Source organism: Mesoplodon densirostris, chromosome 6 (assembly GCF_025265405.1).
Source record: "Mesoplodon densirostris isolate mMesDen1 chromosome 6, mMesDen1 primary haplotype, whole genome shotgun sequence".
Classification (NCBI taxonomy): Eukaryota; Metazoa; Chordata; class Mammalia; order Artiodactyla; family Ziphiidae; genus Mesoplodon; species Mesoplodon densirostris.
This window is the reverse complement of record NC_082666.1, coordinates 7,325,062-7,343,040: the sequence shown is the minus strand read 5'-3', so window position 1 is coordinate 7,343,040 and position 17,979 is coordinate 7,325,062. Positions and strand designations below refer to the sequence as shown.

Here is a 17,979-nt window from a genome sequence, read left to right as displayed (position 1 = left end):
GCAGAAAGTTATAAAGTCCCCCACTTAATTCTTCAGAAGTAATTGCCATTAAAAGTTTGATGCGGGACTTCCCTGGTGGCGCAGTGGTTAAGGAGCCGCCTGCCAATGTAGGGGACACGGGTTCAAGCCCTGGTCCGGGAAGATCCCACATGCCGCGGAGCAACTAAGCCCGTGTGCCACGACTACTGAGCCTGTGCTCTAGAGCCCGCGAGCCACAACTGCTGAGCCCACGTGCCACAACTACTGAAGCCCACACACCTAGAGCCCGTGTTCCGCAGCAAGAGAAGCCAACGCAATGAGAAGCCCACGCACCACAACGAAGAGTAGCCCCTGCTCGCCACAACTAGAGAAAGCCCGCGCACAGCAACGAAGACCCAACGCAGCAAAAAATATTAAAAGAAAAAAAAGTTTGATGCACAACCTTCTAGATTTTTCTACCACAGAAATACAAATGTATACTTGGGGCAGGGGAGAGGCAAAAGAAGGTTTTATCCATATTGGTCCAAAACTTCTCTTCACTTATCAACATGCAGGGCCATCCCTCTTTCCATGTTAGGATGTACAGATTTACCATCACATCCCATGATGTGGGCAGATCTTACGTTAATCTTTCAGGTCCAGGCCCCTATTGCTAAAACATTTTGGTTGCCTCTGACTTCTTATATAATCAAAAAGGGAGGATGTACATGTATCTTTTTCCTCTAAGAACATTTCTAACTGTGGAATTTATGCCAAAAGATAAATGCATTCACAGTTTTGGCAGGTTCTGCAAGTTGCCCTGTGAAGAGGTTGTTCAGGTCACACCTCACCAGGGGAAAGTGCGAGTGTGTTCTTCCCCTGACCTTTGTCAACAGACATCATGAATCTCTCGAGTCAAAAAGTGATTATCGGGCTTCCCTGGTGGCACAGTGGTTGAGAATCTGCCTGCCAATGCAGGAGACATGGGTTCGGGCCCTGGTCTGGGAGGATCCCACATGCCGCGGAGCAGCTACGCCCGTGAGCCAAAACTACTGAGCCTGCGCGTCTGGAGCTTGTGCTCCACAACAAGAGAGGCCACGACAGTGAGAGGCCTGCGCACCGCGATGAAGAGTGGCCCCCACTTGCCACAACTAGAGAAAGCCCTCGCACAGAAACGAAGACCCAACACAGCCAAAAAGAAAGAAAGAAAGAAATAATTAATTAAAAAGAAAAAAGTGATTATCTTGTTACTTGAATTTCTCTTTCTTTGAAAGAGTTTATGAATTTGCAAGTCTTCAACTAGCATTCTTTTCTCGTTAAAAAAAAAAGGCAAGCCTTTTACTTGATTATAAAATCAATCTCAATGCAGGAAGAACTGTGGCTCTAAAGTCTGGAGTTGGCAGGTAGTGGGAAAAGGGGGCTTCTCATCCCTGCAGAGGCTATATCCCCACCAGAGCCTTTCTGGAGGGCAATCCAAGAACACGTACCAAATGCTTTAAAAATACACAAACCCACTGCTCCAGCCATTCTCCTTTTAGACGTGTCTCATGAGGAGCATCAATTACTTGTATTCAGCAAAGCCTTATTTGAAATAGCAAAACATGAAAAGCAACCTAAATGTTCAACCATGGGGCTGACTCAGTAAGTGCAGCCTGTGTATTCGGGGGAGCCCCATCCTGCTGCCCCTGGGGGATGGGGCTTGACCACTGCCTCTGAACCGGGGCAGCCTCTCCTTGGATGAGAACACTTCACACTATGCTGACACCAATAGTTATGAAGTCGACTGTTCAAACCAGCTGCCCCGGGGGGAGGAGAGCTGGGATTGGAACTTTCACTTTCTAGTTAGTGCATTTTCTGTTACTTGAATTTGTTTTCTAAGCATTCGGTATCTCACTTTTGTAATCAGAAAAGAAACAATGCTTTTAAAATTTTGTTGTAAGATGTTTTGTTGATATGGGAGATGTTCACATTTACAAGACGCTGTTGAAATGAAAATCCAGGTTATACAACAGTACACACAGAATGGTCCCATTTACTAAATAAATATGCACAGACTAAAAGCCAGAACAATAGATATCCAATGTTAATCTTGGCTCTCTGTGTGCTGGGATTATGGGTGTTTTCTTTTTTTTTCTTTTATACCTGTAATTTTTCTCCAGTAAAAATTCTGATTACTTTTATCATAAAAGCAGTTATTGAAAAAAATACCCACCTCAGCAGAGTGTCACTGGGCAGAAGGGCTAAGGAGTTAGCACGAGCAAAGGCCCAGAGTCAGGAGGACAGGGCCCCTGGGGGAGGGTGGCAGTGGGTGATGGACTGGCCGGGTGGGGCCAGGTCCCAGGGCCCTGAATGCCAGGTCCCAGAGTCTGGCAGTGATGCCGCGGGAAAGGGGGGTTGGGGTGGGGGGCGGTACAGAGCCAGGAGAGAAAGGGTGAGAGCAAGCATGGCACCGGGAGGGCTCTGCAAGCCTGCTGGCAAGGCTGGGACACACAGGGTGAGCAGGAAGTGGGGCGTCTGGGTCAGAGCAGGCAGCGGGTAGGGGCTCACCGTCACCTCCTGGTAGGATTCCATGCCATTCAGCACCACCTGGATGACCTGCCGGCGCAGCTTGATGCTCTGCTCTGAGCGATACTCGGAATTGGTCAGGTAGAAGAGGGCAGCGCTGCCTGTCACTTGAATGTTCTTGTCATACTTGTGGCACTTGAGGGCCGTGATGACCAGCTGTATGAAGACAGAGTATGGGCCGGGGTTGGCCAGGCCTGTCCAAGTTGCGTGGGGATGGGCCTGGGGCTGTGAGAGGGGCTTGGACGGTCTTCTGGGGCAGGGCTCAGGCTGATCCTGCTCCCTGAGGGCAGAAGTAGGGGTTGGGGAGCAGAAGCTGGGGCAGGCTGCAGTCCTCGGACAAGGCCAGTGCTGGGGCAAGTCAGGCACCGCGAAGCGGGGCTGGGGTTTGGGAGGCGGGACGGCCAGTGTCCTGGGGAAGAGGAGGGGTGTAGAGGAGGGAGGGTGGGAATGGACCGGAGCCCGAGGGCCCCCAGGGTCGGGACTGACCTTCAGGGCCCGCAGAAGCTGGTTGCAGCGTTCAATGCGTGCGATGTCGAAAAGCAGGTTGATGGCCCGTGAGGTGATCTCCGGCCTGTGCTCCGTGTAGGCCTCGATGGCATTCAGCACCTGTTCCTCATTTTTGTCACCACTCACCTGGAGATGGAGCATGATCAGAACATCCCAGAAGAGGCCAAGCGGTGGGATGCCCGATCCCAGTGCCGCCATCTCTAGGCCCAGGGCAGACCCCTCCTTCCCTCCTCCCGGGTCGCCCTGGTCCTCCCCTCCCCCTCCCCCTCTCACTTTGTAGGCCGGAATGTGCGTGAGGCGGCACAGGGAGGTCTCGAAGAGCCCAAGGAACTGCAGTGGCCTCTTCAGAGCCCGGAACGGCATGATGCTGCTCTTGGAAGGCTCGATGCTGAGGGAAGACGGTGTTGGGGTGAGTGGCCTGGGGCCCGGGGCTGCCCTGGGTCAGCACAAACGAGGGCCTCTCCCTGGGGGGTGGTGAGGCATTTCCTTGGGGCCCTCTGCTAGGCTCTCTGGCCTTGTCTATTTTGTTTTTGTTTTTTTGTTTTTTGGCTGTGTTGGGTCTTTGTTGCTGAGCACAGGCTTTCTCCAGCTGTGGCGAGCAGGGGTTACTCTTCGTTGCAGTGCACGGGCTTCTCACTGGGGTGGCTTCCCCTGTTGTGGAGCACGGGCTCCAGGCATGTGGGCTTCAGTAGTTGTGGCATGTGGGCTCAGGAGTTGCAGCACGCGGGCTCAGTAGTTGTGGCACGCGGGCTCAGTAGGTGCGGCACGCAGGCCTAGCAGTTGTGGCGCACGGGCTTAGTTGCTCCGCGGCACGTGGGGTCTTCCCGGACCAGGGCTCGAACCCGTGTCCCCTGCATTGGCAGGAGGATTCTTATCCACTGTGCCACCAGGGAAGCAGAGAAGTCCCTTTTTTTTTTTTTAAGGGAGGGGACGGACATAGACCCCACCTCTTGATGGGAGGGTGACAAGGTCACACTGTAGAGAACATGTGGGACAGGAGATACTGTTGCAGCCATCTCTGGAGAATCCTATCTGCCATTCTAGTGAGGATGTGTCACCTTTAGGTTCCCCCAACAGTCATGAAGGGACATGCCCATCAACCAAACCCCACTCCATTCCGGTCGGGGAGAGGGTTTACGGCCAGTGACAGCTGGATGGGTTTGAATCAGCTCTCTCCTCCAAACAACGAACCTGGGGACCAGCCTGTCTGCCGCAACACCTAATGAGTGGCGGGTATGCTGGCCTTACCTTAATACCACCACACCAGCTCCGGGCCGTCTGAGCACCGTAATCTCCCAGTCACTCCCCGTGCAGTACCTCCAGCCTTTGCACATGCTGTTTCCTCTGCTAGAACACCCTTCCTCTGGCAAACTCAGAATGAACTTTCTGCACAGCCTGGGTGCCATTCCTCCTCCTCCCTCCTTCCTGACCCTCAGGGAAACCCCAGAGCCCTGTGCAGCCCTAATAATGACCCGTCTGTCCCCACTAGCTCACACAGACTCGGGAGGGTCTGATTTGTTTTTTTCTGTCCAGCATCCAGGACAGCACTTGACAGAGGGGCACTTGGTCAATGCCTGTTGAATGATACCCTGCTAACAAACATGGCAGGTGGGTCCCCACCTGGTCTGTCCTGCATCCTCGTCCATCTTAGAGATGCTGCAGTTCTCCAGGATCATGTGGCCAGAGATGTCCAGGGACATCAGGTTCCCCAGCTTCTGCACAAAGAGGCTCAGCACCTTGCGAGTCAGCTTGAACTTGTAGTAGCTGGAGAGGCGGTCTCGGGAGATGTCCAGGTGTCTGAAGATTGGAGTTGGGGGCACAGGTCAGGAGCTGGACACAGACTGGGGCTGCCTCGTAGACCCCTGCTGTTTCAGTCCATGGCAGGGGAGGGCCCATCCCTGTTACAACCACTCCAGGGCGTTCTGGGAAAAAACGTGCTGGGACCCAGGTGCCCTTAACAGCCCCGGTCAGACCAAAACAGTGGGTTTAAGGAATGGGACTGTCTCTTCTATCCCCACCTTCTGCCTGCCCGGGGGCTCAGGAAACTTCTGGGACTGACAATCCCCACCTCCCCACCCGACCCTGCGAGCTCTGGGCTCACAGCTCACCGCAGCTTGTGCAACTGGACAATGACACGGATGTGGTCGTCCGACAGGTCCATGTTGTAGAGCACAAGGGACACCAGGCTGTCTTTCCACTGGGTTAGGAAGGCCGCATCACTCGTCTGGATGCCCGAGAGGTCCAAGGCGGCCAGCGAGTTGAGCGGCCGCAGCAGGGACTCCACGGGGACCCCATCAATCATGCGGCCCAGGTTGAGGAAGCGCAGGCGGCTGAAGCCCTCGAAGGTGAAGTCCTTGACCAGCACCTGACAGGTGGGGTTGACGAGGCACTCGTCTTCACAGCCCCCCGGGTTCTCCTCCTCATAGAAGATGTTCGCGCAGCCGAACAGGCTCAGGGACACCAGGGTGTGGCTGAAGCTCCTCAGCGTCTGCAGGCTCTTGGCGGACAGCTTCTCGCAGTTGGTCAGGTACAGCTCCACCAGGTCCTGGCGGCGGGCACAGCCCCATTATCACCTCTGCACCCACACTCCAGCCTAGGCCTGGCCCTGGGCCACACGTGGGGCTTGGGGAGGGGGTCTGCACAAGGGGGAGAGCCCTGGAGGCGCCTCAGGATTCCTGGGCTGGAGGTGACTGGTCCTGCCCCAACTCCACCAGACCGTCTCAGGGTGGCCTCCCCTGGCCATGCCCGGTGCCTGGTGACCAGGTCTCACCTGCTTGCGAATGGCTTCCAGGTCCTGGTCCTGCACCAGGTCCTCGCGGAGGTGGATTCGGGTGAGGCGGGTGCTGCGGGGGTCCGAGAAGAGGCTGAAGAAGCTCTCGTGCGGCTCAAAGTTGCAGGCGGCATTGACCAGCTCCACATACCTGGGAGGGAAGGAAGCCTGGCTCAGGGGAGGGACCCTCATGCTCCCTTCAAGGCCCAGCACAAGCCCTCCCCTTCCTCTGAAGCCTTCCCTGATCACCCCGGCAGCAACCTCCATCTCCTCCTCCTCCTCCTCTTCCTCACAGCACCTGGTTGGATCCTGACTACCCTACAGATGAGACTAAGGGTGACCCCAGGAACCAGGAGTCCAAAGGTAGACCAGCTGGTGATAAAGGGGCCCCTATCAATGGCGAATCCCAAGCTCTTCCCCGCCAAAACTGTAGATGCTTCTATAACAAACATACACGTCCACACTCCCCATCTTCTTTAAGCCAGCTTCTGACTCCTTGATCAGCCCCTCCCAGAACCCTGTCCAACAGGAAGACTGAGCCGAGGGGTTTGGAGTTCCCAGCTGGGTACAGAGCTCGGTAAAACTCTGTTGAGATACCAGCAGATGCTGGTCTGGTGGAAAAGGCTGTGGAGTCATACACCACCCTGGCTTGGCTGTTCACTACCTGGGCAACTTCACACGAGTAACTGCAATTCCCCAGACCTCAGTTCCTTCATCTGTAAAATGGACACAACTCTGCTCTGCAGTGTCCAATATAGTGCCTGACCCACATTAGATGCTCAGAACATTTTTACAAGTTGGGCTCTCAGGTCACACACAGGTTCCCACTTTTATATGCAACTGTCTGATCTAACAATTTCCCTCTGGGCATCTGGACCGAACCTCCAGCAGTCAGGCCTGTATATCATCCTTCTAGGAGCCTCTATTAGTGGGGAGTCCCTTGGAGAAGCCACATAGAGATTTTCTGAATGATCTGATCCCTGCTCAGGGGTTCATTATTCTGGCACTGGTGCATAAATATGTATGTATTCAGGTTCACACACAGACGTGTGTTCACAGGCACAGGTGCATCATGTGTGTATGCACACTTGTGTGTGCACACACACACAAATACACACACAGGACAGCATATAACTCCTTCACTTATATTATAGGAGAGGTTTCTACACCCTCTCATAGGTGTAATGCATACCTGCAGTTTTACACTCAAACCTACCCTGTGCTGCAGAAGCCCACGTGTGTGCAAACACATTCCTTCACGTGCACCCCCCTCCACACACGTACCAACATGCACAATTACAACTTTACAGTTATGGAGGGGCCAGTGTTCTCTTGCACCCACGGATACCCATGTGTGTGCATATCCCCACGGGGGGGCACACACAATGCTCCCAATCTCTCCGCACACACTCATGCTGAGGCTCAGGCCCCTGCCCCAGCCCCACGCCTGCTCACTCATTGACGAGCCGGTCACAGATCTCGCTGGGCAGGAAGATGTCTGGATGGAGCCGCAGATTCTCCTTGTCCAGCAGGTAGCCTAAGGTGCCATCCAGGTTGCGCAGGCAGAAGTCAGTGCAGAGGGCCATCAGGGACTCAGGGGTGTCTGACGCCATGCTGGGAGCAGACAGGTAGGCCACTCTGGGACAGGGGCCCCCAGGGGCAATGGTGACTCCCTGACACTCACAGGATCATTAGCTGAGCCACGGCCTGGGGAACGGGAAAGAAGCTAAGTGAGCCATGCATAAGGGCCAGAACTACCAGCTGCCCTATGTCCACTCTCTAGTAGAAAAACTGAGGCCCCTGGATGGCACATACAAATTAGCAGCTTAGCAGGGTCAGGGCCCAGGACTCCTGATCCCTCCCTTCCCTGCCCTGCTGTGCTACCACCTACGTGTGATTTGACCTGCAAAGAACAGGGGGCGTAGTCTGAGCATTTCCATGACCTCCCAATGTCTGTGGGCAGATGTGTGTGTTGGGGACCCAGTGCTTGGGTGGGGATTACAGGGGCTTTTTTTTTTTTTTTTGGCCGCACCACACAGCTTGTGGGATCTTAGTTCCCTGACCAGGGATTGAACCCGGGCCACGGCAGTGAAAGCGCCGAGTCCTAACCACTGGACCGTCAGGGAACTCCCTACAGGGTCTTTCGTTAACAGCTAAATTGTGGTGTCCGTTGCTGTGTGTGTGTGTGTCTGTCTGTGTCTGTGTATACAGCTGTCACTGTTTGAACGCTTAGTATGTGCCAGGGCTTTAAAGACACGTCATCAGTGAATCTCACTGGATATGATTAAGAATGAAGGCTCCTCACGAGAGCAATGAAAATATACTTCCACATATAAGTTGTACATAGTGTTATTATCCATAATAGTCAAAATGGAAACAATTCAAATGCCCAACAACTGATAAACGGATAGACAAAAACATGGTAGAGCCATGTAATGGAATCTCATTTAGCAATAACAGGAATGAAGTACTGACACACGCTACAACACTGCACCTTAAAAACGTTATGCTAGGGCTTCCCAGGTGGCACAGTGGTTGAGAGTCCGCCTGCCGATGCAGGGGACACGGGTTCGTGCCCCGGTCTGGGAAGATCCCACATGCCGCGGAGCGGCTGGGCCCGTGAGCCATGGCCGCTGAGCCTGCGCGTCCGGAGCCTGTGCTCCGCAACGGGAGAGGCCACAACAGTGAGAGGCCCACGTACCGCAAAAAAAAAAAAAAGAAAAAAAGAAAAACGTTATGCTAAGTGAAAGAAACCAGTCACAAAAGGCCACATATTTTATGATTCCATTTGTATGAAATGTTTAGCCAGAACAGGCAAACCTACAGAGACAGAAGTAGATTAGTGGTTGCCTGGGGCTAAGAGGTTGTGGGGGGATGGTGGGGATGGGGAGTGACTGCTAATGGCTGTGAGTTTCTTTTTGGGGGGAAGAAAATGTTCTAAAATTGACGGTGGTGATGGTTGCACAACTTTGTGAATATCCCCGAAACCCACTGAATTGTCTACTTTAAATAGATGAACTGTATGGCATAGGAATTACAGCTCAATAAAACTGTTATTAAAAAAGTAAGGTCTTGGGCTTCCCTGGTGGCGCAGTGGTTAAGAATCTGCCTGCCAATGCAAGGGACATGGGTTCGAGCCCTGGCCTGGGAAGATCCCACATGCCGCGGAGCAACTAAGCCCGTGCACTACAACTACTGAGCCTGAGCTCTAGAGCCCGCAAGCCACAACTACTGAGCCCACGTGCCACAACTACTGAAGCCTGCACACCTAGAGCCCGTGCTCCACAATGAAAAGCCACAACAATGAGAAGCCTGCACACCACAACAAAGAGTAGCCCCCACTCACCACAACTAAAGAAAGCTTGTACGCAGCAACAAAGACCCAACACAGCCATAAATAAATAAATAAATTTATTTATTTTTTAAAGAAAGTAAGGTCTTGGGACTTCCCTGGTGGTCCAATGGTTAAGACTCCATGCTCCCAATGCTGGGGGCCTGGATTCGATCCCTGGTCAGGGAACTAGATCCCGCATGCTGCAACTAAAGATCCCACATGAGGCAATGAAGATCCCGTGTGCTGCAAATCAGACCCAGCACAGCCAAATAAATAAATTAATAAAAAAAAGTAAGCTCTCATCAGACAGAGAAACACAAATACTGTATGATATCACTTACATGTGGAATCTAAAAAATAGAACTAGTGAATATAACAAAAAGGAAACAGACTCACAGAAATAGAGAACAAACTAGTGGTTACCAGTGGGGAGAGGGAACGGGGAGGGGCAAGACAGGGGTAGGGGAGTAAGAGGTACAAACTATCATGTATAAAATAAATAGTCTATAAGGATATGTTGTACAATATAGGGAATACAGCCAATATTTTATAGTAACTATAAATGAAGTGTAACCTTTAAAATTGTGAATCAGTATGTTGTACACCTGTAACATATAATATTGTAGATGAACTATACCTCAATAAAAAAAAAGTGAAGTCTCCTACTACTTCATGACCTTGAGATAGGTAAAGATTTCTTAAGTAGGACTCATAAGGGAAAAATGATAAACTGATACGCGCTGAAGTGAAGAACCTTCGTTCATATACACACAAAAGTTAATTTGACGTGGACCACAGACCTGTACGTGAAAGGTAAAACAATAGGTTTCTAGAAGAAAACATAGGAGTATATCTTTATGATTTTAGAGTAGGCAATAATTTCTTAAATAGATCACAAAAAAACCATAGAGAGAAACTGATAAATTGGACTGCCTCAAAATTTAATATTCTTTTCATCAAAAGGTACCATTAAGAAAGAGAAAAGGCAAGGGGACCTTCCTGGTGGCACAGTGGTTAAGAATCCGCCTGCCAGTCCAGGGGACATGGGTTCGAGCCCTGGTCTGGGAAGATCTCACATGCCACGGAGCACCTAAGCCTGTGTGCCACAACTACTGAGCCTGTGCCCTAGAGCCCGCGAGCCACAACTACTGAGCCCACGTGCCACAGCTACTGAAGACCATGCACCTAGAGCCCAGGCTCCACAACAAGAGAAGCCACCGCAATGAGAAGCCCGCACACCGCAACGAAGAGTAGCCCCCGCTTGCCGCAACTGGGCAACGAAGACCCAACGCAGCCAAAAATAAATAAATAAGTAAATAAATATATAAAAATAGGAAAAAAAAAGAAAGAGAAAAGGCAAGCCACAAACTAGAAGACGTTTCCAATAATATATCCAACAAAAGGCTTGTATTCAGAATATATAAAGAACTTCTACAGATCAGGACATAGCATCCAGTTAAAAAATAGGCAAAGGACTTGAACAGGCATTTCATAAAGGATAAAGAAATGGACAATAAACGTAAAGGAAAGGAAAACCATAATGAGATACCATTTTGCACCCACCAGAAAGGCTCCACTGGAAACAACAGTAATACAGGCAACACCCAGCTTGAGTTATAGTGAAGCTATGGAACGAGGGGAAGTTACCCACACTGCTGGTGGGAGTGTGAATTGGTGTGAACTGGGAGTGTAACTGGAATATTGTGTGACACTATCTACTAAAGCTGAACAAACACATATGTTCAGTGTTCAGCAGCTCCACTACCAGATATACACCCATCAGCAATGCATATACATGTTCACGAAAAGACACAGACAAAATGTCCACAGCAGCGCTATTCCTAATAGAACAGAACCTAAATGTCCACTGACATGAGAATGAATATCACGGTCCACTCACTGATGGAACACTACACAGAAGTGAGAATGTACCACCTCACAACAGCTTGGACGGACCTCACAACATCTAGTGAAAGGAGCCAAACGCAAAAGAGTGTATACTCATATACTGAATGAATCCATTTATGTTTTACTCCCTTAAGTTAAAAAACAGGAAAATCTGGGACTTCCCAGTGGTCCAGTGGTTAGGACTGCACGCTTCCACTGCAGGGGGCATGGGTTCGATCCCTGGTTAAGGAACTAAGATCCTGTATGCCGGGTGGCACGGCAAAAAAAGCAAACAAACAAAAAACAGGAAAATCTAATCTGTGGTGGCAGAAGTCAGGACTGCGGTTACTTTGGGGGTTTGGTTCAGAGCTAAGAAGCTTCTAGTCCCTTATCTGAGTGCTGGGCATACAGGCGTGTGCACTTTGTGAATATTCAGGGAGCTGTATATTATGACGTGTGCACTTTTAAAAATGTATATTGCGATTCAACAAAAAGTTAAGAAAATGGCCTGGACACCAAAGAGGTCCACGTTTAAAAGGAATTCGGGGTTCAGCTAAGTAACGATCTAACTGACTATGCATCCTCAGCTACAGTAAGTGGCTAGGAGAGAATGAAAACTGAACCTTCACATTCAAGTTGAGTGAACAAGATAGAAAACAATCCACCATTTGTAGACCTGAGGACAGTCAGGAATTAGTCCCAAACCATTTTCCTATGAGCGTTTACATCACAAAGGGGAAAAAATAGGCAAAATGAATCTATGGTGTTAGAAGTAAGGGTGGTGATTACCTTTGCAGGGAGGCAGTAATTAGAAAGTGGCAGGGGGGCCTCTGGGAGGGCTGGGACAGGTGTGTACACCTGTGGAAATTCATCAAACCGTCTGCTCATGCTTTGTGGTCCTCTCCTTATCTATATTACCCTTCAATAGCTATTGCTTTTTTTTCTTTTAAGTGAAGGCTCTAGGTTAGACAGATCTATGTTTCAATCCAGTTCCACAATTCACGGGTATATTACTTAACCTCTCTGGACCTCAGTTTCCTCACCTGGAAAATGGGGACAACAATCCCCACTTCACAGGGCTGTTGGGAAAATGCCTCATCTCAAGCTTGAGATGACTCAGTGCGCAACAAATGGTGGTTATGAGCCCACCTTACAGATGAGGAAACTCAAGCTCAGAGAGAGGGGCTACTCTGTCCAAACTGGCATGTGAACCTCATCTCTTGGAGGGTTATGCAGGAGTTCAGTTTGCCCCTGGCTTCTTGGAGCCTCCTAGTCCACATGAGCCTTCCAGGCTGCTCAGGAAACCGAGTGGGCGGCCACAGAACGCTGTGCCCTTTGCAATGGCCAGTTCTAAATGCTGGCAGCACCACTCACTGGTGACCGTGCTCTAAGAGCTCTGGAGCCAGGCCAACCCAGCTCCAATTCTCAGCCCTGCTGCTTAAGAGCCAGTGAACTTGGGCAAGTGTCTTCACCTCCGTGCCTCAGTTTCTTCTCTAAAATAGAGAACACTGTGTGCAGATGGACACGGAACAATACAGAAGGGGCTTAGCGCGGTGCCTGGCACATAGTGACCACTCACTAAAAGGCAGCTTTCACCATCATCATCCCTTTCTCCTACCTCACCTGCCCTGGGCCCTAGAGCAAGGTCTGTTCCTGCCCAGCTCCAGGCCCTTGCTTCTCAGGCCTGGGTCTCCTGCCACGAGGCCCACTGTGCCAGCTGCCCCAGTGGTGCCATGACACCCTCGAGGAAAAGCACAAGAAACAGGCTGCCTGGACCCTGGGCATGGCCTCCCTTTGCCTGCACTCACTTTCAGATCTTGACCCAGAAGGAGCACCGCTGGCAGGGATACGCGCCCTGCTGGAAACTGCCAAGTCCAATCTCTTCGAGCACTCACCCAGGGCTTCCAGAAGTGGGACCAGCTCTGCGGCCTACTCACCACCCCCTGACCCCTTACTCCCGCTGAACTGGCCTCCTCCGTTGTACTGGCAATAGGCCAGAGGCACAAGGTCACCTTCAGACCTTTGGTCATCCACTTTCTGTTCTAAATACTGCTCCTAACCCCCCAAACACATTCATGTCCCTCTTCCAGGAAGCATCTCCCAACCACTCCAGCCCACACTACCTTTGAACTCTCCTCTTGACTCAACTGATGTCTATGCACCCTCAGGCTTTAGGGTCCCTTCCTCCAGGAAGCCTTCCCTGACCCGCCAGGGTGCTCTTGCTGTGTGCCCCCACAGGCCCTACCATAACAACGAACATTTAGGACTGATGCTGTTTTAATTATCCAGCTTCCCTGCCAGACGGCCTGCTGCACGAGGGCAGGAACCGGGCTGTCTCCTCTGACATCATCCCTGTACTTAGCCCAGGGTTACTGTCTATTGAGCACAAGGGTGAGCGAAACCAGACAAGGTCTTTGCCCTCGTGGAGCACACTGGCTCTGGAGCGAGACAGATCTCCACCTAAGAAGCACACAAACCCATGCCATGTAACTGGGCCCAGTGCTCTGAAGGAGAGGGTGGGACCTGGGACTCTGGGTGCCTGTGCCAGGGAACCTGCCCTGGACTGGGGAGTCAGGGCAGGCGTCCTTGGAAGTGACATTTCAGCAGCGACCCAAAAGATGAGTCATAGTTCACTCCGGTGGCGGGGAGAGAAGGGAAAGGCATTCCAGGAAGAAGGATAAGATGCTCACAGGCTGAAAGGGCAGAGGGTGTGGGACACCGGCACCATGGGCCCAATACCACGACTATTGGCTGAGCAAGGGGGCTGCACACCCCGTGTGGGCCTGGCACGTTGTAGGGTTGCAGCACATGCAGGGGACCTGGGAGGCGAGGCACGCTCTCAGATTCCCCCTGCCCACCATGCCCAGGACAGTGCTGGGCAGCCAGTGGCCACAGTGGAACCCTCACCACTCTGGATGAGACAGCCGCCAGGGGCTTTGCCCTTTCTGCAGGATGAGCCCAGTCACCCAGGTAGCCACTCTGCCCTAACTGCTCCCCAGGTGGAAGAAACACCACCTTGTCAGCCGCCAAGATCACCAAAAGCCTCCAAAAGATAACCCGGGCAGATGGCACAGATCTGCTAACCACCTTTCCGCAGTGCTGACCCCGCTGCAGGGGGCTGACGTGAGCTGGAGGAGGAAGGAGCCATCTGTCTTGGCACCAAGGCTGGAGGCCTGGGGGCCGGAGCACCCTGCCACTTGGGCCCCTTCCAGCTACAGCCTGGCACCGGCCAGAGGTGGCCATCTCTACCCACCCCATGCCCAGCCCCTAGGGTTTCTCATTCTTGTGGCAGGCACCAGCCATCTGGGATTCTGGCAACGGGAGATGGAGGGAACTCTGATTATGACAGAAGAGCACACAGTAAGAAGAACCCTGTGTCTTTCTCCATCCCATCTCTTGCCTGGATCCACCATGAGCTATGACATCCTTGGGGGTGGGGAGCAGTGGAGAACGAATAGCAGCAACCTCCAAGTTGGTTGCTTCCAGTCTGAGCTCCTTAAGGGGTTTGTTTCATATAGTCTCTAACTTAACCAACAGACGACATTGCCTAGGATCCTGTGCTTGCGGCTAATTCATCATTTATATAACAATCTGCCTAACGACCCCTCCCCCAGCCCACAAGCTCCAGGAGGACAAGAACACTTTCCGCTCCCACACTCCTGGAGCCTCAGGGCCCGGCCTGTGGCTGGCAGGTAACAGAATAAAGGTTTGTTCTTGCCTGAGCTCTCACACTAAACAACCGTGAGGTAGAGACTGTTACCCCGTTTTCTGACGAAGACACTGAGGCTTGTCTAAAATCACACAACTAGGGACTTCCCTGGTGGTGCAGTGGTTAAGAATCCACCTGCCAATGCAGGGGACACGGGTTCGAGCCCTGGTCTGGGAAGAGCCCACATGCCGCAGAACAACTAAGCCCATGCGCCACAACTGCTGAGCCTGTGCCCTAGAGCCCACGAGCCACAACTACTGAGCCCGCGTGCCACAACTACTGAAGCCCGCGTGCCTAGAGCCCGTGCTCCGCAACAAAAGAAGCCACCGCAATGAGAAGCCTACACACTGCAACGAAAAGTAGCCCTTACTCGCCGCAACTAGAGCAAGCCCGCGCTCAGCAGTGAAGACCCAACACAGCCAAAAATAAATAAATAAATAAAACCACACAACTAACAAGAGTGGGACACAATCCAAACCTAAACCAAACCCGTGCTTCTCACCAAACCATCCAGTCTTCTGTCCATCCAATGTCGGGGGAAGAGAATGTGAGGCCCAGAGGAGGGAGCATGGGACCCCACCAGTGTCCTGACCCCCAGCCTCTCTGTTGGCTGAGGGAGCCAGAAGCTCTGAGCCTTGGAGCGGCACCCACCCTGTGAAATATTAACCCAGGAGCTGGGGGGAAAACCCAAACAAATATCCTATTTACAGAGGCTGGAAGCTTTCCAGGAGGGAGTGGATCACAGGCCAGATATTGGGGGTGGGAGGCTGATGTGAAGGGAGCCAAGGCAAGTGCCAGGGGCCCCCTGGGGGCAGGGGTGCAGTTGAGGATCTGAGGGCATCCCAGGGGGTCACTGACCTGCACAGACTAATCTGCAGGGTGGGTTACCTTAGGAAGATATGAGGGGGGAATGTGCATCACCCCTCACTGGTGCCACTTGGAGGCAGAGGGCCTTGGGGATACCTGGGTTCGAGGCTGGCAGTCAAACAGTGATCACAGTCATACTGAGCCCCGTATTCCAAGGACTCTGCTAAGTACTCCACGTGCATTAACTCACTTAATTCTCCCAACAACTACACGAGGCAGGAGTTATAATCAACAACTTACAGATGAGGCAGCTGAGACTCAGTGGTGACATGACCAGCCACAGACTATGTCTGTGTACAAGGGTCTATATGTACATATCAGTATGTATACATGTATTCGTTAGTTTGAGACCCAGAATTCTGAGCTTTCCATGAATGTTTTCATTGAAGCCACAAATAACCTATAAGGACATACTGTTTTGTTTTCCAGATGAAGAAACTATGGTTCAAATATGTGCAACGATGTGCCCAAGTCCCCCAGTAAGTGCCTGGCTCTCTCCACCATTATGCTATGGGCAGGAACTGTTTCTCCAAGCCTCAGGTCTCCCTTCTGCGGCATAAGCCTTTGCCTGCTTACAACCTGGAGGGTCCTGGGCACTGGGCATAGATGATCGGGCATCACCGGTAACTAGTGTACAGGCATATATCATTTTTTGACCACAGGACTAGAAGCTTCCTGAGGACGAGACCTAGTGTGACCCATGGGGTCTCCATGACACAGTGAGTGCGTGACTGGTTGGTTGCGGGTGAAGGAGCCTCAGCTCCATGAGGTCCCCAGGCAATATTTACCAGCCTCAATATTCATCAGGGTCCTTATCTGTCAATGGGTTGCAAACCTACCACATGGGGTTGCTGAGCAGATGCCATGAAATAATGGCAAGAAGGTGGTAAGCAATAATTATGGAGTGATTTCCTAAGAATAATGCTTGGAGAGATCCTTCTGCTCATTTCTGAAGCTGGAAAATCAGCTTCAGTGATTGAACCAGATACAGGATGTTTGTCTCAAAGTAAATGATCCAACAGGGGTCTCTGAACTCGCATTTCGGGGGTCAAGAACAGCGGAGGTACTGAAGCCTTCTGTACAAAAATAAGTCGCAGAATCCTGGTGGTGCTAATGATAACAAGAACTGTTTTTAACCTTTGTAGAGAGCTTTAGAATGCACCGAGTTCTTTCATCCTCCCAGTAGCCTTCAGTTAGTGTAGAGATAGGAAAACTGAGGCACACACAGGGGATAAGACTTGCCCAAGTTCACACAGTGAACCATAGCAGAGCCGGCCCTGAACCCAGCTCCCCAGATGACTAGTCCGCGCTTCTACCCACAACAACCGGCTCCAGCACCCTGGCTCTCAGCGTTGGTGTATTCTGACTTTTCATTTTCAAATCCTCTGGCCCAGCTGCCCTGCTCAGCTTATGACCCAGGCCTGATGACATAGTCCAGGCTTGGGGGTTGAGGAGAAAGAGCAACCATTGTTCCACTCCCTATAAGGCATGCTGCAAAATCTCAGCCTCTGCTGGGCACATCTAGGATCAACAGTCTCCAGCGAATCCGCCACACACAACCCAACCACACAAATAGAGCCAACATATACTGCCCTTCCCAACCCGTCTCCATGTCATGTTTATTTCAACACCATCATTTAGCCTATATTATATAACAGAATAGGGATTTGCTTGCTCTTTTAAAAAAAAAAAAGCCCCCATAACCTTCCACTGGTGTGAAAAAAGACAGGACCAAGCCACCATGACAGTGATGTGCAACCACTGTTCCCACTGAGGGGTGACAGCAAGTTTCCACTTTGTCTCCCCCACTGTTCTCCAAAATTCTACTAGTTCAGGGAGGCAGCCAACAGCTGGTGACATCATCAGCTGGTGCTAAAGAGAAAGGCTTTGAGGTAGACACATGCAAATATTTCCTCACCATTGTCATTGCCATCGGCATACCTGCAATGTCCTGAGGATTTAATATGTGCTAAATAATGCACTAAGCGCTTCAGTGCATGACCTCTCATTTAGCCCAACAACCCTATTTTACAGATGAGAACGTTGAGGTGGGAAAAGGTGAGTTGAAAGTGAAACTGACTGCTGGCTACTATAGCTCTGTGGGTGGTACTTGACTTGGCTGCTTGACTTGCCCAAGCTCTCAAAACCAAAAAGCAAGTGGCATGACCAGATTTAACTACAGTGTTCTATGGCTGTCCTTTTAAAACTTATTCCATCAGTGGCCATTATAAAGGTGGAGAAAGGGTACTTACAATGCCAGGCCAGAGCACAATGTTCATTTGTCATCTAGAACATATTTTCTCTGAACACCAGACACTTCAAATTAATACAGTTCTGAAAGGGTGCCCCATTAGACACCCTGTGACCCTGCATCACATGAAC

At 51.3% G+C, this 17,979-nt stretch overlaps 1 protein-coding gene across 3 annotated transcripts in view; it reads right to left on the bottom strand.

The window, feature by feature from the left end:
- The window catches only part of ZER1 (zyg-11 related cell cycle regulator), a 29,351-nt gene that overhangs the window by 9,835 nt on the left and 1,537 nt on the right, over positions 1-17,979 (bottom strand). For 2 of the 3 annotated variants that reach the window (XM_060101730.1, XM_060101729.1), the window contains 7 exons: positions 7,256-7,507; positions 5,801-5,951; positions 5,139-5,575; positions 4,651-4,827; positions 3,304-3,418; positions 3,010-3,156; positions 2,506-2,679 (listed from right to left, as the gene is read on the bottom strand). In XM_060101730.1, the coding sequence (XP_059957713.1) occupies positions 2,506-2,679; positions 3,010-3,156; positions 3,304-3,418; positions 4,651-4,827; positions 5,139-5,575; positions 5,801-5,951; positions 7,256-7,413 (1,359 nt within the window). In that variant the 5' untranslated portion in view covers positions 7,414-7,507. The remainder of the gene's footprint in view (positions 1-2,505; positions 2,680-3,009; positions 3,157-3,303; positions 3,419-4,650; positions 4,828-5,138; positions 5,576-5,800; positions 5,952-7,255; positions 7,508-17,979) is intronic. The other variant, XM_060101731.1, reaches the window with a different exon arrangement.